Below are 23,918 nucleotides of genomic sequence, written 5' to 3'. Positions count from 1 at the left end.
GAAATTTCTGAAAATGAAGAAAAATGACGAAGATGAATAATTCGTTTGAGTTGCGTTGAAATCGGGTGGCTGTTTGGGACAATCACGAAATATGCGGTGACCAGTTGCATGCGGAAAGGCTGTGCGAGACATGGCATTTGTCTACGAAATGAGATTTGTGCGATTTGAAGAGTGAAACGCTGTGGCCGTAATCGAAGTGAAATTTCAATTCGAATTTGAGGAATTTCAGGAATTTTCAAGTGCAAAATGCCGGCAAGAAAGCAAGTACGTGTGAAGTAGTGAAAAATAAAATCTCCGAAATGTGCTTAAGAATTGTTTGAATGAAAAAAAAAGATATATGAAAGTATTATATATCATATAGGTATATTTGAATAATATAATATATTTGTAAAAAATGCATTTATTTATGCATATAAAAGGGCGAAAGTGTGAATTATGGATCACATAGTACAGTTCATATATCTTTAATAGCATCTAATACATGTGGAATACATTTCTTCTACTGCAAATAAAATATGTCGAAATAACGCAACACTAAAAACTGTAAATATAAGACGAAGGAAAATGCCGCTGGGAATAAATTAAATTTTTTCATTAAAAACACTTTTTCTTAAACGCACTCTGAATTCATCAAGAAGTAGGGAATAATAATGATACTGGGAAAAATAATAATACAACAAGCAGGAGGCCCCCCCACAAATAAGAGGAGGAGCTCGTATAAACACCTAACAGAAGTGTACGCGCCAATTAGATATTTTTTATTTTATTTAGTAGCTGAAAAAATGAGTGTACCACAAAAATATCGAGTCAAAAGCAACCCTATTGAATATATCAAATAAGTAGTCCTAATTCTAATGAAATAATTTCACTGACTCAAAATCAAGGCATCATGAAACAGCTACAACTAATAATAAATTCATTCATTTGAACGTCCAATACAGGGCTGGGACAAGAACTTAACAACAATCTGAAGAGAAACTAAATATACCGCTAAACCCTATGATCAAAAAGTACCGGGAATGTTTAATTTAAACGAACCGCGTGGGAACCGGCCCATATTTTTTTCTTATGTTGGTAAGACTGTAAGATACACATCTGTCACTTAGCGCCGTCGGATCATTAGGCAGGCCGGAAATGTGGGTAAACAATTCTTAGATTTTACATGATGATAAAGCGCCATCGCACCAAGCCCCAATTGTGCTGGATTATTTGACCAAACACCAAGTAAATATCATCGTGCAAGCACCGTATTCACCTGATATGGCCCCGTGCGACTTCTTTTTGTTTCCCAAGTTGAAGTTAGCACTTAGTGGAGGGAGATTTTAGTCGATAGAGGAGATCAAAGAGAATGCCACGAAGTAGCTGAAGGCGATCCCTTCGTCGGCCTACAAGGGGGTGCTTGGAGGGCTGGGTTAAACGTTGGCACATGTGTGTTGCTTCAGACGATTCATATTTTAAAGGAGATAAACTAAATTTGCCTGCAATTTAACTATGTTTTGTTTTATTTAAACATTCTCGGTACTTTCTGATCATAGGGTATATACACATATTTTCCTATATATATGTAAATAACTATGTATTTATTATTCTGCTTCTACTGTTCTGCTGTTCTTTTTCAAAATACTAAATATAATTTTATGCCGCCTTTGATAGGCAAATCATTTAGAAGAGCAGCTTTTCTCATAGCAGAAACACACGCAGAGACTGCCTACTGTAGTTTAATTCGTATAAAACTTTAAAGAAATAAAATATTATGCATTTTTACTTTACAAAATGTGGGTGCGTTATTAAGGTTTGCATTTTAGGAGGTATTGCCATAATCCTACTGAAATTGGTTGCCCTGAAAAAAATGCCTAAACTCAATAGTTCTTTGATATTCAGCCTATCTGAAGTGTGATCAGCGAGTTAGTTGGTCACCAATAATGGAATGATAGTTTTAAACGCAGACAAACCACATTTACCGCAGTCCTCAACCCCCTGTGCAATCCTTCCGGTGGAAAAATGTGAAGCACAGATGGCGCTCCAAGCAGTAAAATGACGTTGGGCCTAAGCAACGACAGGTGGGCATTCCCACTCTTAAGGACTGGTAGCTGCCAGAAATCAAATAGATTAACAAAACCAGCGCAAGACCAGTCTTCTCGAGGCTCTATGCTCCCGAGAGGAATGAACAAGGAAAAAAAACAGTTTTAAAATAGTATTATATTGGCATCATATACCATATTTTGAGACATATTATAACAAAATAAACGAAAAAATGTTAAGAAATGAATCATGAATCACTGTTATGAAAATAATGGCACATCACCATTCACATCCTAGAAGACATAATAGACGATGGAGAAAATCCTCGTATCATTAATATCAGTATGGATCATATGACGCCATTTATGTCCGGAAAGAAATGGTATACCACAATTAATGTCAATGACAGGCCATCATCCATGTTATGACAGAAATCATATACCATTTACTGCAATTAGTGCCAATGAAGAAATCATATGCTATCATTTATATTATGAAAGAAATGGTATACCACAATTAATGTCAATGATAGGCCATTGTATATGTTATGGCAGAAATATTATACCATTTACCACAATTAGTACTAATGGAGAAATCATATGCTACCATGTAAATTACGAAATTATGAAAGAAATGTTATACCATAATTAATGTCAATGAGAGCCCATCGTTTATGTTTTGACAGAAATCATGTACCATTTACCATAATTAGTGCCAATGGATAAATCATATGCTACCATTCAATTTTATGAAATATATGGTATACCACAATTAATCTCAATGGCAGGCTATCGTTCATGTTATAACAGAAATCATATACCCTTTACCGCAATAAGTACCATGTAAATTACGAAATTATGAAAGAAATGTTATACCATAATTAATGTCAATGAGAGCCTATCGTTCATGTTTCGACAGAAATCATATACTAGTTACCGCAATTAGTGCCAATGAGGAAATCATATGCTACCATTTATAATATTAAAGAAATGGTATACCGCAATTAATGTCAATGGCAGGCTATCGTTCATGTTATGGCAGAAATCATATACCATTTACCGCAGTTAGTGCCAATGGAAACAACATATGTCTCCATATTATGTAATGGACGATTGTATACCACAATTAATGTGAATGACAGACCATGATTTATGTCTTCAAAGAATTTTTTACCATATTTTATATCATAAACCTAATCAACTATCATAACTTATGCCTTTTAAGAAACTATACATCATTATTTATCAACATATTTTTTCATCAATGCCATATGTATCATTAAGCACCATTTTTGTGTCATAGGAAAAATATTATAACTCAGTAAATATCCTGCAAGATATGGTAGACGAAAAAAGTAAACGCCATCATTAATGTAATGAAAGCAATTATACACTATATTTATGTCACAGCACAAATCAAATACCACAATTTATGTCTTGTAAGAAAAAAGACACCAGCATTTATCAACATTTATCTTCATTAGTGTAGCTGAAGCAATCATGGACTTTCATGAATGCCATAAAAGCAATAATTCATCATATATTTTACACCATTTTAGCGACTTAGACAAAACTTGAAAACGTAAAAATCTAATTAATGATATTATAGGCCACCATATATGATAGAGAAGAAATCATATACCATCACTAATGTCATGAAAATAAAGGTTCACCATTATTCCTAACCCAAGAGGAGTTATAGATCACGGAAATAATCATCAAGACTAAAAAATTAGCGCTGAAGGAACCATGGGCCATCATTAATGACATGGATGAAATCATCTGTCATCATTAATATCACTGAAGAAATTATATAGCACCATTATTTATGTCATTGAAGTGTTTAGATGTCGACATTGATGTCACGCATGAAACACTGAAACCCGGGACACGTGGGTATCGCGGGTAACGAGACCTCTGACTCCTTAGCTAAGATGGGCTCTGAGGCCAACTTCTTTGGCCATCACGGCCATCACGGCCACGGTTAGCAAATGGGTAACTACTACCCACAAGCGAGCTTGGCAGGCTGAGAGAGGCTGCAGATGGACAAAACTGATGTTACCTGTCATGTCCGATCGACTGTCGCAAACCCTTCTGTCATTAAGCAGAGGGGAGTGCAGACGACTGGTTGGACTGATGACGGGCCACTTTCTGTGGGCAAAGCACATGGAAAGGTTGGGCATCTCAGACAGTGTACTCTGCCCAGCTTGTGTAGAGGAGGATGAGACGGCGGACCACTTCCTGTGTGTCTGCCCCGCCTTCGCTCGAATCAGGTTGGAGGTCTTTGGCACTGATGTGTTAAGAAGCGACCATCTTGGCTCCTTGGCACCACAAGATTTACTCAGATTTCTTCGGAGATCGGGTAGATTTAAAGAAAATTAAAAGGGAATCCGAGTGTAGTACAATGGACTCAATTAATGTCTGAGTGCTGCACTTGCTAGTTGTCCCGACAAAAAAACAAAAAAAAAAAAAAAAAAAGAAAAACACTGAAACAAAATACGAGGGGCGCCTTTTATATTTCGGGATTTGGCAACCCTGGTGTTGCATTCTGGCAACTGATAGCTGTATCGCAAAGTTTGACATTTTTTGGCTTTTACGTACTCAGAACGTTTTGAAATACCAGCGCTATTTGTGTTGTTTACAGTAACTTAGAAGATTCATCTCGGTCCAAAAATGGAATTAAATCGTGAACATTTTCGTGCGATTATTTTTTACAACTTTCGACGTGGATTAACTCAGCAACATTGCATGGATGAACTTAATTCATTTTTTGGCGATGAAGCTCCATCAAGGACCAGTGTTTATCGATGGTATGGTGAATTCAATCCTGGTCGTAGTTCACTCCAAGACGAATTTCGTGAAGGTCATCCAAAATCAGTTGTTGTTCCAAAAACCATTGATGCTGTGCGCGAACTGATATTGCAAGATCGTCATGTGACCTATCGTGAGATTGAGACAATCTTAGGCATTAGTGGGACCAGCATACATTCAATATTGCATAAACATTTTACTGTCAAAAAAATTTGTTCGCGTTGGATCCCACACAATTTGTCAATCGCTTAGAAAAAGGCTCGTGCCGATTGGTCGAAGGAAATGCTCAAAAAATACGATCACGGGGCTTCGAAACACGTCTATGACATCGTGACAGGTGATGAACCATGGATTTACGCGTATGAGCCCGAAAGTAAACAGCAGTCGACTGTATGGGTGTTTCAAGATGAGCCAAATCCAACAAAAGTTGTTCGCGCACGAAGCACTTCCAAGCAAATGGTCGCCTGTTTTTTCGGAAAAACTGGGCATGTCGCAACCGTACCACTAGAACAACGCAGAACAATAAATTCTGAGTGGTACACAACCATTTGTTTGCCAGTTGTCTTCCACGAAATTAGGAAAACCGATCGCCAAAGACGGAGCACTCTTCACCAGGACAATGCGAGCTCTCACACATCGGCTCAAACAACTGCATTTTTGAGCACCCAAAACATCGAATTAATGGGTCATCCACCGTATAGTCCTGACTTGGCACCGAATGACTTCTTTTTATTCCCGTACGTAAAAAACAATCTGAGAGGTCAAAGTTTTTCAACACCTGAAGAAGCGGTTGCGGCATTCAGAATGCATGTTTTGGAGGTACCTCATTCAGAGTGGCAAAAGTGCTTCGACAATTGGTTCAAAAGCATGCAAAAGTGTATAGATCTTCATGGAGAATATTTTGAAAAACAATAAAGTGATTTTCGATGATTAAAATTTGTTTTTGTTCTCTAATCCCGACATATAAAAAGCATCCCTCGTAAGCATTAACCCTGTATGCTATAATCTTAAAATTTTTCACGGTATAACCAGAGGACATATTTGTTTTTGTACTATATACAGAAGGATAATTTAAAAAAATATGGGCTCTAATTTTTATAAGTAATGGGCGGACAAATTCAAGAAAAATTTATAATGAATTATTCCATATATTATATAAGAAAGGCAAAACCTCTCAACATGCGAACTAAGCAGAGAGACATGGACGAAATTGAACAGTGGTCGATCAAAAGGCTTGTGAAGATTTAGTAGAGAAGCTTCTTTAATAGGCAACCACGCTAGAAGGTTAGGACTTCCGTTCTTCGATTTCTGTAGAAACTGTCTTAATAGAGAAGACGAAGAAATAGTCAGACACCTATTATGTGAGTGTGAAAGCTAAGCGACAAGGAGGCTCCGCACTCTTGACATGACATTTTTAGCCGATGTAGCGGACATAGCGCATCTAAAACTAACGAAGCTCTGCTCGTTTATTAAAGCTACCGGATGATTTGAAAAGGAAGACTTAGGGTAAGGATAAGTTCCACTGGTATCACAATGGACCTGCGAAAGGTCTAAGTGTGTCATTGCGAACGCCACTCTACCTACCTACCTACCTATATAAAGCAACCAATTTTATTAAATTTTCGTGGGCTGTATTTTAAAGCAAGGGAATTGAATATTTTCGCGAATGATGATATTAACCAAAATCTTTATTGTTGTTTACTTTTCTGTTGATAGCACTGAATAGAGTGCTGTTTGCCATTATTCGATCGTTAAATCGCACCCTACTTAGTATCTGGAATAGAAATTCAAACAAACAAAAAAAATTATTCTATAGCGACCACCTTAAATCTCATGGAAACTTTCTTAAAACCCATCCGTCATTCGGAGATCACTTAAAATTGGTATTGGTACCACCTAAACCTAAAGGTGCCGCTTCAGAGTATTCCATATGCAGGTCAATGATTGAGTACATGTAATAGATATAAAGAGAGCCATTGATGCTTTTCAATACACCCAATTAATGCATCCGCTGCATCCTCTATGTGCGCACAAAATCGATAAAATCTAATAAATATTTTCATCTCGTAATTATTCAAAAATCAAATAACGAAATTTATGCATATCCACTAATAGCTATTACGTATACGCAGCGGTGGCTCTCATATCCAGCTAGAGGCGCACAAACGCATAAACAAGTGCTTTGCTTTAGCAACGCCACAAGAGTGAGTGCAGATACGAAACATATGGCGGCCGCGTATCACTCAGTAGCGAACAAAAACGACAGTAAAAACAAGAGCAATGATTTTTCATTTGACGCTAAAAATAAATGAGAAAAAACAAGCAACAAGTTATGCTCACATTTTTGTTGGCATCGCTGAGATGAGGTGGTGCAATGTTTGACAAATCGCTAACCGCCGGCGCTGATAGATTTTTGTTGTTTGGCGTACAGTTGGCGTTGCTTTTGGCTGCTCTGTTACTTTGTATGGGAGTCAAGACACGTATATGCACATCTGTATTTAGAATAGTATCAGCGAGGCACATTGCAAAGTTTTCAGAATTTGTTTTTTTTTGTATTTTTGTTAATTTTTTTATAAAAATGTATTGCGTAGTGCAATAAAAACTGCATGAATAAAAGTATCAAAATTTGTAAAAAATTAAAAAAAATTCAACAAAACTTAAAAGCTGTGTAAAAAATTACAAAAAAGCAAAAAAATAAGGAAATGTTCATCAAAATTTAAAAATTTTAGTCATATTTTTTCAAAAATTGTGGGTATGCCGTTCAGTGGCCCATTTACACTTAAAACTGTGTAAAATTTTTTTATTTTTATTTCATACTGCAACAAAACCCATACAAATCCAAGTTTCAAACTTTGTAAAATATTGAAAAATTTTCAACAGAACTTAAAAACTGGGTAAAAAATTATTATAATTACAAAAACAAAAAATAAAAAAAATAAAGAAATGTTCATCAAAATTTAAAAATGTTAGTCATAGTTTTTCAAAAATTGTAGGTATGGCGTTCTGTGGCTCATTTAATTTCATTTAAGTGCCAGTTTAAAGTCGTTCCAAGCTTTCGTTGATTTTTGTTAATTTTTTTATTGATGTATTTTTATCCATATAATAAATGCTCGAGATTTTGTTCACATATATGGAGAAGATGCCCGAGACCGAGAGAGAAAAAAAGGAATTATAAAAAAAAAACGATTTTTTGCCCGCTTCAAACGTTCAATTTTTTTATTTATTCATTGGACTATAAGGCTGCACACTCGAGGTTTTCCCAAAGATTGTGATAATAAAGGTTAAAACTTTGATTGGGTTAGGTTAGGTTAGCCTGGTTGGCAATAAGCCACGCATAGACCTTTTGGTCCCTAGCGATACCAGATGGAGACCGACCTCTATGAATTCTGAAAGTAGACATCATGTAGGATATAACGCTTTTGGCGAATCTAAGTAGAGCTGGGAGCTCCGCTTTTGAGACGCCTTCCAGACCCTCAAACAATGGGGCTCCCAGGCATTTTAGTCGCGAATGCCGGACAAACGCAGAGAAGGCGTTTGAACATTTCCTCCAAATTTTGATTAACATTTTTTTAATTTTTTTCATTTTGTGCAAAGTTTGAAGCTTTAAATTGTATGGTTTTTGTTGTTGTATAAATAATCTATATATATAAAAATGAAATGATGTTCGTTTGTACGCATTTTTTTGGGCCGATACGAGGCCAATTTTATTCGTTCTTTTTTCATATTATAGGGATCCACTAGGGGAAGGTTTTTAGCAAAAAAAAATTTCTTTTAAATATTTTCTTCATATAAAAAAAAGAAAAATCAAAATATTGTACAAAACAAAACTTGCTCGATTCTTAGATTAAAGTAAGTTTCGAATCGACATTCATTTTATGTGTACAACTATTTTTGAATTTTTCGTTATTGTATACAGAAATTTCAAATGATTCGAATGAAAAATTTTTTTTTTTTTATATTACACCTGTCGTTAGACAATAAGTAGATATTTATGTGTCTTCTGCTAGCGCTTTGTATTGTTTCATCAATAGTATCGATGTCAAGGTCGCGATGAATATCTGCGTTAGGTATGTACCAAGGTGCATTAGTTAAGGTCCTAAGTATTTATGAAAATAATGTTTCAATTCAATTGAGCAATGCTTTCTTTGAACAATTCTCTATGGAAATGAATGCGTTTGCAAACGATGTTTTCGGCTATGAACAAATGTTGGAATCGAATGAAAAAGGAAAGAAACGCGAAATGATAAAAAAAATTCTTGGAAAATTTAAAATGAATGGTGCTTCATTGGAAAAATTCAAAGGTAATAAGAACATACATACACAAGATAAAGTTAGAATTCGAATTTTTAGATTAATTTTGTTTATTTCTCATTTTTTCGGAAGTACACCACACAACAACTCATTCCAACTCTGATTTTGAAATCCTGTTGGAATTGGTGATCGATAATTTTGTCACTATAATGGTCAATGGAAATTTGCGTGTATCAGACCCTGCATATTATTTACCATATCAACTTTTTATGGAACATATGGACCAAATGAACACAAAAAAATAATTTAGTTTTGTTTTGATTTTTTGCAACATTTTGGTTTTCAGTTAATACAATAAAAACAATACTGTTTTTTCGTGAACACAAAATTCTAAATTTATTACGTTGTTTGTTTAGAATTTTTTTAGAAAAAAAGTAAATTTTTTGGTTTTGAGGAAATTTGTTTATTGTTGCTATTTGTGAAAGCGTAGATATTTGTAAGTATTTGACTATAATCCTAAAAGTTAATGGAATACCACTATGACACATAGAAAACATTCTTTCAAAGGGGTGTTTTTCGAAAATTATAAAAAAAATTGTTTTCAAAAATTTTGAAGAAATAAAGTAAAATAAAAAAATTTCGAAAGCTTGAAATTTTTTCAAAACCAAATTTTTTTCAAAAAGATAAAAGAAATTTCTTCGAAGAGGTGTTTTTCTAAAATTACAAAAAAAAAAAAATTTCAAAAATTTAAAACAAATAAAATAAAATAAAACTTTTTCAAGGGTATGAAATTTTTTCAAAACAAAATTTTCTGAAAACCAAACAAAATTTAAAAAAAAAATGGTGTTTTCAAAGTATTTCATATTCCACTATCAATAGAGAATACATTTTTTCGAGGGGGTGTTTTTCAAAGCGGAAAAAAATCTTTTTTAACAAATCAATTTAAACTTTTACAAAAGTATGAAATTTTTTCAAGAACAAAATTTTCTCAAAAAAGTTAAATTAAAAAAAAAAATAGTTTTTTCAAAATATTTAATTTTCAGCAATTAACTGAGAAGAAATTTGTTAGAGCGAAGTGTTTTTCAAAACTTCAAAAAACACTTTTTAACCAAAAAAAATAAACCTTTTTTCAAAAACAACAGGAATGATAACATTGCCTAACAATTTCTGCACTTTTGCACAGTCTAAAGAGGCATTGATACAGAGTGTATTTCCAAACATAGTTCAACATTACAAAAACCATGATTGACTCAGCGAAAGAGCAATTTTAGCTAAGAAAAATAAGGACGTCAATGATATAAATTCAGCTATTTTAGATCAAATACCTGGTGACGTAGTTGCGTATAAGTCAATGGACACTATTACTGATCAAGATGAGGTCGTAAATTATCCAACTGAATTCTTAAACTCACTCGATTTGCCAGGCTTACCACCTCATAATTTACGATTAAAAATTGGAGCACCGATTATTATGCTGCGCAATAGTAATGTGCCCGACTTTGCAACGGTACCAGACTCGCTGTGAAGAAGCTAATGGGTAACGTTATCGAAGCAACAATTTTGAAAGGGAAGTACAAAGGAGAAGACATTTTGATACCCTGAATTCAACTGATTCCGGTGGATTTACCATTCGATTTCAAACGTTTGCAGTTCCCTATTCGCCTTGCCTTCGCTGTGAGAATTAATAAGGCGCAAGGACAGTCTCTACAAATGTGCGGTATTAATATAGAATACCCAATTTTTTCTCATGGACAATTGTATGTAGCTTGCTCACGAGTTGGCAAACCACCGTCATTATTCACGCGAAAGATGAAAAAACCAAAAACGTTGTCTACCAAAAAGTGGTACAATAAAGTTCGAATGAAATTGTATCAAAGAATTTGCTTTGTTTCGTATTAATTTTATTCTCTTTCAGCAAATCATTGAATTTATCGTCTAGCGAAGCGGGCGAGGGTACGCTAGTATTTTTATAAAAACAAAGTTAAAATATTTAATAAAAAATAAATAAATAGTCAAAACCTTGCAATTTGTCCTTATGCAATTTTTGTGAATATAAAGTAATAATTTTGCTTTCGATCTCTTTGCATCTCACTAGCTCATCACCCAGTTTCAATACCTAATTAAGTTAAATTTTTAGCTAGAATATTACAGTGACACCGCTCCAACAGTCTTCCCAAATTTTTCAGCTCTAGCATTGCCTTTTGCGAATCCCTCAAATGCGTGCCTGTTTTTTAAATTTCGAAGTATTTCATTTAGGAGAGCAAGTGGCTCTCGCGATAATATAACGCTGCTCTCTTGCATACAAAGTTGTGGTACATTTTGTTTCTTCTGCTTTGCCTTCCGTTCCTATTGTAAAACGCGTGCCAAAAATGTTGTTTACATATCACGAAATAAATCTGATGATGGCCAAAATTATGAGCAAACAACTTAGTGGTATTTACCGGTAGTCGCCTAATCGAACACCTGTTTATTTTGGCACACTTAGCCGAATAAATAGACTCACTTGGTAATTTATGAATGAATTAAGATTTACGGTCACTCAAGGTGAATTGCTTTGGCTCTTGCTTTTATTAAATTTTCGCTATTTTTTTATAAGAGAATATTTATTTATCTCATAATTTTCAGAAAAACAAAAAGAAACATAATCATCAGCAACAACAACAACAGCAACAGAAACCACACCAACAAGCCAGCGTTGCAGATTCTCCAGCTATTGTGGATCAGCAATTTGAGTGCCGCGATTTGCCAACCAAGCAGATTCCTTATAGAATTGAAAAATCATCAATATTGGGTCGCTACTTGGTGGCGAATCGCGACTTAAATGCAGGTGAATTGCTCATTACAGAGGCGCCTTTGGCAATAGGGCCTTGTGTTTCAGCCGATGCAGTGTGCTTGGGTTGCTATATGCCCGTGGAGCTGCAATCATCGCAATACCGGTGAGTCTATGAAAAGAATTAAGATGGTCAGCAGGCACTTACGTGTAGCTCAAGACAAACGATAGCGCATCAACAATTGGCCCAGCTTAAATGATTTTTTTTTTGGTTCAGTTTAATGTTTATATTTCAGCTATATTAGAAATCTAGTCTAACAAAACACCATATAAATACAAATTTCAAAACTTATACAAAAATTGGAAGAATTATCCTCAAAATCCAAACATTTTAATCAGAATAAAAAAGTGGGTACGCAATTTTGAAGCTGCTACTTGCAGTTGATTTTTTCCAAGTCTATTCTGGACGGTATTGGGTATTTTCCCAAAATTGCGCAAAAGTTCATATTTTTGTTATATGGGGAAAATTCGCAACACCGTCAAGAAAAAAAAAAAATTATAAAAATCAAAGAGATTTTAGCAACTTCAAACTTGCACTTTATTGCATTCAAATTTAATAGACTATAAAACTTTATACCAAATTCTAATTCTAATTCAAAACCGTGGGCTTGTGATTAAAAGTTTTTGGAATTTTTTCAGTTTTTGTATAAAATTTAAAAATGGGTTTTATTATATGGGTTTTGTTTAGCAATGGACTATTTAACATATTTGTATAAAAGTAATGAATATTAAACAAAAGAAAGATTGTCCGAACCCGCTAAAAGATACATAGTTCAAATAGAAAAGCGCAGATATCATTTTGTCGTAGGGTGTAAATGCTGTATGAATGTTATTCAATATTTAGGTATGTGGAATTTCTGTGGTATGTGGAATTTTCTGTTCTGCCAATAGTAATACCGGCAGATTTTACCGAGAATTCATTATGTATCGGTTTATTGATACACAATGTGGCGCAAGGCCGCCAGCTTCCGGAAACTGAGGGGTTTCTACTAGCAATTCAAGACGGGATAATTGCAACGAAGATCTACAGAAAATATCCTGAGAGATGTTAGATTACAATATTTGCAGAAAGTGTCATCAGCAAAGAGTATTGCCTCTCTCCGCCGGCAGGTGAGCAGGGGCACGCTGCAACGCGTTGTTCTCTCACCATTTCTCTGGATCATTGTTATCGATGACTTGCGGTTGGTGAGGAGGGGCTGAGGGTTATTGCCTACGCGGATGATATGGCATTAACTGTTAGAGGAAAATTTATACAATTTAATGCAGGGATATATAAACGTAGTTGATAAATGGGCAGCAGACTGCGGCTTATCGGTGAATCCTCTTAAGATGGAACTCGTCTTTTTCAAGAGGAAATATAAAATACCCAGAGTTCAACTTCCCTCGATGGGAGGCGCTCCGTAGGCGCTTTCTGACAAGGTGAAGTACTTAGATGTAATCCTTTACACTAAGTTAACGTGGAAGTCCAACATTGAGAAGAGAGTAAGGAAGGCAACAATCGCCTTGTATGGATGCAAGGGCGAAATTGGCAAAAGATAGGACCTCTATTTGTATTTTGGCTCTTTAATACCATAATACAGCCAATCTTGTTATATGAAGTCGTTGTCTGGTGGAACTCACTGGAAAGGACGACATCAGTTAAAAAGCTAGAGAGAGTTCAGAGGTCTGCACTTATTGGAATCAGTAGAGCGCTTCGAACTACTCCTACTCTAGCGCTTAATGTAATGTTAACTGTGGTACCTATAGACATCGCTGGCAGTTTTGCCACTGCACGTACCGCAATCAGATTGAGGGGCTTGGGCTATAAGCTCAACCTCACTTATGGGCACTCAAGCATCCTCAGAAACTTTGAATTCATCCCCTTGTCGACGGACCAGTGTGTGCCTTCGCTAAGTCCAAGCGGAACTTTCTCCACCCATATTCAACCAAGGGAGGAGTGGGCCCGGGGCAACACCTGGGGACAGGGCCTCGTTAACCTGTTCACGGATGGCTCCAAGCTGGACGGTAGGGTTGGAGGCGGGGTATTCCGCAAAGAGCTCCCCATCAAACTTAAATTCAGGCTACCGGATAACTGCAGTGTGTTTCAAGCAGAGGTGGCCGCGATCAAAGAAGCAGCTGACTGGCTATTTCCTTGCGTAATAACTGTTAAAAAGGTAAATATTTACACCGATAGCCAAGGAACAATTACGGCCTTAGGCTCTATTATGGTGCATTCGAAATTGGTCAGGGAATGCCTGGTCTCTCTCTCCCGATTGCATCAGAATTCTTCGATATAAAGATAATCTGGGTACTTGGCCACAGTGACATTGCTGGAAACTGCGAAGCCGACGAGCTGGCCAGACAAGGGACCTATGAAGTAGTGTACCCGCGAAAGCAGAGGATAGAGATCCCCTTGACAACCTGCGCTCTACTCCTGAAAGGATAGGCTTTGCACCAACTCAGCGAGCGCTGGGCAAGTACACCAACGTGTAAGGTCGCGAAGTCCTTCTGGCCACGTTTGGATAGGAGGCGCTCGAGGGATATTCTGAGAATGACAAAATCTCATCTCTCAACACTGTCCGCGGGGTATACATGCCGTGATACTCGAAATTACTTCGAGCCCTTCTTGTGTCAGCAATATGTATGGAGGTTAAGGTGGAATCATCTCAGCACCTGCTCCTCAGCTGCCCAGCTCTCGCGGGACTAAGATTCAAGCATCTTGTTTCTCACTTTTTTTCTGCGCCTGCTGATATAGCAGGTCTTGATAACAAAATTCTGATAAACTTCATCAGCAGCATAAAGAGGTTAACACAACCGCAGACTAGTCACCGTTCATAGTCCACAAACACTCAACCCTCGCCATCCCTTTCCCTTTCGTCCTTTTTTCCCTCACCTCTTTTCCCCCTCTTGCAATGGTATCACAAAGGATAAACCAAACTTATTTCGTGCAAGTCGGCCCACTCTCTGGGCAACCATCACTACCTAACCTAACCTAACCTAACCTCATGCCTCATACATACAACAAGCGGACGCTCAATACTTGCAGCAACCGATTACACTGAGAGACACAATATAGCAGCTCAAATAATACACCAACAACTGACCATAAATAGAAGTAATAGACCAGTCATCACAATTATAAACAAAAAACAAACAAAAAATATCTGATTGATGTTGCAGTCCCTAATGAAAACAAACTAGTACAAAAAAGAAACTAGAAAATATTTCTAAATAAACTCCAATCGCAACTGAAATAAAATAATTATGGAATCAACGAAAAGTTAATATAGCACCAATAATAATATCTGCAACTGGCTTAACCGCAACTACATTTACACACCACATAAAAACAACAAACTAGAAAAAAACATCCACCATACAATTCAAACAGCAACAATCATGCAAACGACACAGATAACTCGAAAAATTTTAAACCAAAACTAACAAATAAATATGTATTAAAGTGCCGACACCACTTGCAGTCCGAAACTGCCGATGTGCTCCGTGAAAATAGACCCCGCCTTGCGCGGTATGGAGGGAGAGTGGCGTGGGAGTAATAATAATATAATAACTAAATAACAGCATTAGATCGAGGTCAACAGCTGGCCCTTTTACAAAATACGATGACGCTATGATGAAAAAAATTATGCTCTAGTATTGCGCCAAAAAAGCAAGTTGAGTTTTATTTTCTCTTAATTTTTTTCATCTATTTTATGAGAATAATTTAGCCTTCAGCGATGGGAACTTATTTTTGAAAGGGAAAATGTTGGGTGTGGTCAGTTCATGAATTGCAAAATAGTGCCACAATATTTACTTTCAAAAATCGCTTATTTTCGGCTAAAAAGTTTAATGAGGAATTTGTTTAGAATAAAAAAGCAAAACAACAAAATAATAATAGGCCAAGAGGTGACATCCGTGAAGGTTAAACAAATGGAAAGAGAAAGATTTATTTGCTTTCGCAGTTTTTAAAAATAGAAATGTTATTTTGAATTGCTGCGGTATTTATTTTGTTATTTTGTTTTCAAATTCATATTTTTCTATATGTGTAAATACACATACATACATACATAAAAATATTAGGATTGAGAACCCATTCGATTATTCTATTTAGCAAAATTTTGATTACTCAAAGCTCCCGAGTGGAGTGAACAAGAAAAAAAAAAATCTTTAAAAAATAAATGTCATCAATGATTCTACACAAAAATACCTCTATACTTCCAAATTGATCAACCATTATATCTACATAAACGGCCTCTCAATAAGAAATCGCATGTATTATTGAGTCGTTAACGATGTGTGGAGAAAAATTTTGGAGGAAGCTGAGGCTCACACCGAGCTGTATTGCTATTAAAATATATACTCTTTACATATGTATGTATATAAGTCTTACATATATAATATACATATACATATACTGGGCTAGGTTAGGTGAAGTTGAATCGATTGTCCATTGTAGGACACACTCAGGCTCATTGTCCATTGTGATGCCGCGTGGGAAACTAGCTAGGGCTAGGAACCCATGCTGTCATTAGGTGAAATGACTCAGCCATCTCGTTAAGAGATGCGCGGCACTTCATGGCTACCTTGGAGGTTGTCGACTGTTTTGTGAGGGATTTTATTGCCGCCTGGCTATCAGTGATAATGTAGATTGCATCTCCAGGTATCGCATCACACTGAACCAGTGTTACGGCTTTCATTATTGCCATCAGTTCAGCCTGAAAGGCACTACAGTAGTCGGGAAGTCGAAAACTGAGGGACATCCCCAGATGCTCGGAATATATACCTCCGCTCACCCTGCCATCGAGCTTTGACCCATCTGTGTATACATGGATGGATTCGCCCTGTCTTAGCACGTCCCCTTCCAACTCTTCCCTCGAGAGTAGGAGGGTCGCGGGCTAAGTAACTGACAAGTTTTCAAACTTATTAGTTCTTATTTATTTTAATAGTTATTTTATGAAAATATTCTTCATTGTCCTACAAAAACCATATAAGGCGTTTTTCAATAGGTGCGCTTCAACTTTTTTTCGATAGGGAGGGCGAACGACGCAATATTTTTTATTTTTCGCTTGTCATTTGTAAACTTCATTAGTATACATTTCATCATGGAACGCTACACACTTGAGCAACGATTGCAAATCGTGTAAATTTTTTATGAAAATTAATTTAAGAGCATTGCGACCATTTTACGGTCCATTTAACAAGCCATCCCGTTCGACAATCGACCGCCTAGTGAAAAAATGTGTATCTACGTTTTCGCTACATAACGTTCCGGTGCCAGTGAGAGCAAGAAGTGCACGAAGTGTTGAAAATATTGCTGCCGCCAGGGCTTCAGTTCAAGAAGACGCAAATGTGTCGCTCACACGACGTTCTCAACAATTGGGCCTTTCTGTGTCGTCATTGTGGCGAATTTTGCGAAAAGATCTTGGCCTGCATCCGTACAAGATCAAGCTGACACAAGAACTGAAGCCGTTTGACCATTTGAAGCGACGTCGATTCGTAAATTGGGCTGAAGATCAACTCGAAAATGATCCAGATTTTTTCCAAAAAATCATCTTCAGTGATGAAGCTCACTTTTGGCTCAATGGCTTTGTTAACAAGCAAAATATGCGTTACTGGGCAGAAAGCAATCCACACGTGATTCATGAGCCACCGTTGCATCCCGAAAAAATCACTGTTTGGTGCGGTTTACATGCCGGCGGCGTAATTGGCCCATATTTTTTCGTTGACGAGAACGATCGCCACGTTACTGTGAATGGAAATCGATACCGCGACATGATAAACGATTATTTTTGGCCGCAATTGAATGGTATGGACTTAGACGACATGTGGTTTCAACAGGACGGGGCCACAAGCCACACAGCACACGCTACAATTGATTTGTTGAAGAGTAAGTTCGATGAGCGCATTATTTCCAGAAATAGACCGGTCGAATGGCCGCCGCGCTCGTGTGATTTGACGCCTCTAGACTATTTTCTTTGGGGTTATGTGAAGTCATTGGTCTACAATAACAAGCCGGCGACGATTTGTGAGCTCAGAGCCAATATTGAACGCGAAATTGCTGGAATTTCGGCCGATTTATGCAAAAGAGTGGTCGAAAATTGGACTTCGTAAAACGTGCACGCGGTGGTCATGCAAAAGAAATCGAATTTCATACTTAAATGTATATGTTCAAACTCGATAATAAAAAAAAAATTAGTTAAAAAAGTCAAACCGTTTGTGTTTTATTCAAAAAAGTTCAAAAGTTGAAGCGCTCTTACTGAAAAACGCTTTAGATCCTTGAAAGTGTGAAATTAAAAGTTGCACAAATTAAACAAAAAAAAACAAATCCTATATAATTTGACACTTTTTAAAAAGAATCCTTAGCAAAAGTTACCGTATGTAGTTTTATAGCCCATTAAATTTTGACACAATAAAGAATAAATTTCAGTTGGCTCAGAAATACCGTTGAATTTTTTACTTTTGTTGTTGGCTGTTTTGTATATTTTCTCTATACAACGAATGCTGGATATTTATTTTATCTGGAAGAAAGTACTCAGTAGTAAAAAATCAATGGAATTTTTGAGCCACTTGAAATTTACTCTTCATTATACAGAAAATTTATTCAGGTGGAAAACTGTACCACTGAAAATTGTTCTTGAAATTCCGATTCAAAAGTGTAAGATTACGATTTTCCGGTACTACGCTCCAACTGGAGTTAAAAGAAATTATATAAAGTATTATATCTGTATCTATATATATATACATGTATTATGATGAAAAATTCTTTATGTTTTTTTAATTTTTACAAAGTGGGAGTTTCGATTTTTTTTGGTATTCAAGAACTATATTTTCATAAAAAAGTTACTAAAATTCAAATAGAAACAAAAATAAGCCAAAATTCTATATTTACTTGACGCAGTGTATAGGTATGTACAAATACACACATGACTGACACATATAGTAAATTCTGTATTACAAATCGCCCCTACAGCTTCTCCAATTTGTGGCGTGATGCTTATTACATTTACATATATTTTTAAAAGTTTCTGTTGGTACAAAAACATTCAGTGATGCATTGAATTTCCCTATGAGCAGCTACTTGTAAATTTAAAACAAATATTTTTAAAACAAATTGACTCAAAACATGTTTTTAATAGTGCGCAGCAGTTTGTCACGTTGTTCGGACACCGGGGCTATTTTTAAATACCTCTTTTATGATATCTCTGAACATTAGTACAGTTTTATGCGAGGATGAGTAATCATATTTTGAAATCACACCAGAAGCCATTAAAAAGGCTGCTATGAAACAACAAGCGGCAGTCACTTTGTGTACACCGTAGAGAGCGGACCAATCGGAATAAATTTGAAATTAATTACATTGCTTTAGTTTCTTATATTTTTTAATGCATTTCAAAATAGCAGAAACTTTTGGAAAATGTGCCCGCGGGCATTTAAAGCAACGGAATATGCCAATAATTTCCAGTTTTTCTTTCCACCAGTTGCGCGGGTTGCAAATGGCCCATGTGCGGACCCCAATGCCGTGGCCTACATCAACCCACCGGCCACACAGTCCAGGAATGCGAGTTACTATGCAAACACAATATCGGCACAGCACTCAGCGCCGCCTATGGCCAAGTCGATTTGGTGAAGAACTACTATGAGCTCATCCTAATTGCGCGCATTTTGCTATACAAGCAAACGGCACCGGACAAATATGCCGACATATTACAAATGGAATCTCACACCGAGCTACGCAAAGCTAATAGCGAATTGTGGCAACACTATGAGGAAAATGTGGTGCAGCGGTTGCAACGCGACTGGGGCATGTGCGCAGTGAGCGCCGCTGAGATACATACCATTTGTGGTATTTTGGATGTGAATTGTTTCGAAATCGGACAGAATTCGGCAAAGGCGCGCAGTTTGTACAAGAGCGCATTTTTGCTAGCACACGATTGTTGCCCCAATACCGCACATACCGATGATCCGCAAACGTATGCGATAATTTTGCGTACATCACGGCCCATACGAAAGGATGAAGGCATTACATTGAGCTATGCGTACACGCTGCAGGTGAGGGGGTGAAACCGCGCGAAATTGTTTTTTATTATAAATTAAAAAGATTTTTCTTTATTAATTTACGATAATCTACCTATGATTTTCTGCGCAGGGTACCTTAAAGCGGCGCGAGTTCATGCATGCAGGGAAATTATTTTGGTGTTGCTGTCAACGTTGCACCGACCCCAAGGAGTTAGGCACGGATTGCAGTGCATTGGTATGCCCAGATTGCAAAAGCGGATCAGTGCGATCAGTTGAGCCACTGAATGAGGCAGCTGAATGGAAGTAAGTATCTAGTTAAGGTGATGCTGTTAGGGGTGTCCTTATGTGTTCGGAAATACTTTTTATACGTAATGAGTATCGATACTTCCTTTGGACTCGAGAGGAGGTGCTTTGAAATCGAATAGTCGATGATGAGGTTTGCACTGAGTTCAATATTTGGCTATAGCAATATTTGGCAAAACATGGAAAAATTTATACAAAAATTAAAAAATAATTATATAGGTAAAACATTAAAAATAAATTAATAGGAAAAATGAGAAAATGCGAAACGAGAAAAATATATATTGTAATATACGTTTAAGGTTTTCCGTGGGAACGACGCGAATTAATTTTTTTGGCAAACAATTTCTATAAAAGGTGCGAAAAAATAAAGAAGTGCAAATAGAGTAGTAATATTTTACAAAAAGTTATGGTAGAAGATATATTATATAAATAATTTAGACGTTTTTTGCCACCTAGCGCTTAGTTATAAATTAGCATAAAATACATTTTTTTTTATAACTTCTTAAAAGTTAGGTTTTATAAATATTAATTTTTTTGTTTTTTTTATATCTACATAACTTACATTTGCAAGTGAAATAAAGAAAAAAAAACAACAAAATGCCACCCGTACATATGTAAAATGTCAGTAATAATAATTCACATTTATGAAAAATATAAGGAATTTGAGGTGTTGAACTGCACTTAGTGGAAAATTCTATCTCTAGTCAAAATATTCATACAGTAGGGTGAACTGTTAAATAATGGAAACTATTATTAAAAAAATTTTTTTTCAAAAAAATTGTTATATAAAAAATTAAAAAAAAACAAAAATTATTTAAAAAAAAATTTTTTTTTTAAATTTCCCAAAAATTATTATGTAAAAAAAGGGTTTTAAGTATGATTAGATTAAAACAGGCAAGAATTCAAAAATATAAGAAATTTAAGGTGTACAACTTCATTTAGTAGTCTAGTCAAAATATTCATACAGTAGGGTGAACTGTTAAATAATGGAAGAAAAAAAACTATTACTAAAAAAATTTTTTTTTTCAAAAAATTTATTAAAAAAAAAAATTTCCAAAAAATTATTATGTAGAAAAGGGTTGTTAAGTAATGATTAAAACAGGTAGGAATTCAAAAATATAAGGAATTTGAGGTGTTGAACTTCACTTAGTAGAAAATTTCATCTCTAGTCGAAGTATTCATACAGTAGGGTGAACTGTTTGGAAGAAAAAAACTATTATTAAAAAAAATTTTTTCAAAAAAAATTATTAAAAAAAAAATTTTTTTCAAAAAAATTATTATTAAAAAACAATTTCCAAAAAGTTATTATGTAAAAAAAGGTTTTTAAGTATTTTGAGGTGCTAAACTTTACTTAGTAGAAAATTCTATCTGTAGTCAAAATATTCATACAGTGGGGTGAACTGTTAAATAATGGAAAAAAAACTATTATTAAAAAAAATTTTTTTTCAAAACATATTATTATATAAAAAAATAATTTTCCAAAAATTATTTTGTAAAAACAAGGTTTTTAGGTAATAATTAAAAAAGGTAAGAATTCAAAAATATAAGAAATTTGAGGGGTTGAGGGTTTTCAAAAAATTTATTAAAAAAAAAAATTTCCAAAAAATTATTATGTAGAAAAGGGTTGTTAAGTAATGATTAAAACAGGTAGGAATTCAAAAATATAAGGAATTTGAGGTGTTGAACTTCACTTAGTAGAAAATTCTATCTCTAGTCAAAATATTCTTACAGTAGGGTGAACTGTTAAATAATGGAAGAAAAAAAAAATATTATTATTAAAAATTTTTTTTTTTTTTTAAATATTATTATTTAAAAAAAATGGTTTTTAAGTAATGATTAAAAAATATAAGAATTCAAAAGTAGTAAGCAACTAAATAAAATATATTTGAACTTTAAAAGTATATCCCTATTGTACAATTGTGTGATATGATGAAAAAACAGAAAAAAAATTTTAATCAATAAATAAAACTTCTCCCAGGCTAACTAAAATATGTCTCAGGTAATAATTAGAAAATTTTGATCAACTAACTAAAATATAACCAAACTTAAAAAGGACATCCCTTATGTTCCATTGTGCGATGTGATGAAAAAAATAAAAATTCAAAAAATGGTGACTAAATTAAAAAAATTTGTTACAGGCCAGCTGAAATATGTCACAAGTACTAAATAAAAAATAGTAATCAACTAACTGATATATATCTGAACTTAAAAAGTACATCCCTATTCTCTCAATTGTGTGATGTGATGAAATAAAAATTATTATTAATTAATGAGACTTCCTCCCAGGCTAACTAAAACATGTCTCAAGTAATAATTAAAATACTATTTTTAACTAACTAAAATATGTTAAATTTAAAAAGGACACCCCTAATGTGAGTTCAAATGTTATTTAATTACTTTTCTTTAACTCTAGATGTGATCAGTGTGACTATAAGTTACAGGTTAAGGAAATTGTGAAATTACTAGATGTAATTAATATGAATTTGGAGTCTATAGATGCTCATAACATACCCGGATTGGAAGCTTTCCTGAAAAAGTAAGTGCATCGACTATGGCAATAACATTCATTTGCGCGCACTCAAATACAACTTACATCTGCCTCGAAGCACAATTATTAAATATATTTTATTAATATTATTTAATTAAAATCATGGAAATCCATTATACCCAACCCTTTCACCACTACTCTGCTTTAGGTACGAGCGTGTGCTTGGACGCAATCACTATTTGCTTCTCTCTGCCAAGTATTCACTCTGTCAAATCTATGGCCGTACCGAAGGCTATCTGCTGAACACAATGCCACTTAAAGATTTGGAGAAGAAGGAAAATTATTGTCGCGATTTTTTGCGTATAATCGACATTTTAGAACCGGGACTAACTCGATTGAGGGGTAAGTATTGACATACGCCAAGAAGAAACACTCAAGCGTTCGAGCTTAATAAACAAACAAAAAATGCCTACTACTCATCCCCTTTCAGGTCTCATCTTGTATGAGCTGCATGGTGCCATAATGATGCGTTCACAGCGACAGATGTTCGCTAATGAGATAAGTGAGGCGGCTTTCAAGCGCAATATTAAGGAAGTTATCAAATGTTTGCAAGAGAGTCGAGATATTCTGCAATTGGAACCTTTGGGATCGAATGAGTATGAAATGGGTGCAGCTGCGGCCAATGCGTTGATGCAAATGGGTGTTCAATGAATGTGATGACTAAAAGGTCTATTCACGCTCGCCAATGTATATATGTATATATATTAAAGTACGCTGTTTTTGAAATAATTTCCCTTTCTTCAACTGTTGGCGGGGTGAGTTGCTGGCGCAATGTTATTATATGTTTTAATTTTAGATATATTTTTTCTTACTATTTAGCTCAGTTCTTGTGTGGTGATGGTGACTAATATATCAAACTCGTTTCATCAGAAATCATTAAACCACTACAAGCGCAGATGCACACACACACACACACACACACACACACACACACACACACACACACACACACACACACACGCCCACACACATACACAACCACACACCATTATTCCATTATAAGACAGATCGTTCTCAACATTTACCTCACCATTGAAATGCATGCATTCATAGCTCACTATTAAATCGCCATTTGAATAACAAAATTTTGTTATCATTATAATGAAAGTGTTTCCATCTTGTCACTTTACAATAAAATCATTTATTACACTTTTGCTAA

The 23,918-nt window shown here is 35.3% G+C and overlaps 1 protein-coding gene across 1 annotated transcript; it reads left to right on the top strand.

The window, feature by feature from the left end:
• Positions 1-23,918, top strand: LOC129244992 (SET domain-containing protein SmydA-8). Its single transcript, XM_054882930.1, has 8 exons — positions 1-264; positions 11,709-12,019; positions 19,371-19,941; positions 20,039-20,211; positions 22,625-22,747; positions 22,908-23,101; positions 23,190-23,514; positions 23,579-23,918. Exons 1-7 carry the CDS (start codon positions 247-249, stop codon positions 23,408-23,410), a joined length of 1,611 nt encoding a protein of 536 aa, XP_054738905.1. The 5' UTR covers positions 1-246; the 3' UTR covers positions 23,411-23,514; positions 23,579-23,918.

This window comes from Anastrepha obliqua, chromosome 4 (assembly GCF_027943255.1).
Source record: "Anastrepha obliqua isolate idAnaObli1 chromosome 4, idAnaObli1_1.0, whole genome shotgun sequence".
Lineage (NCBI taxonomy): Eukaryota > Metazoa > Arthropoda > Insecta > Diptera > Tephritidae > Anastrepha > Anastrepha obliqua.
Note: the sequence above shows the minus strand (reverse complement) of the source record. Positions and strands in the feature narration are given on the sequence as shown.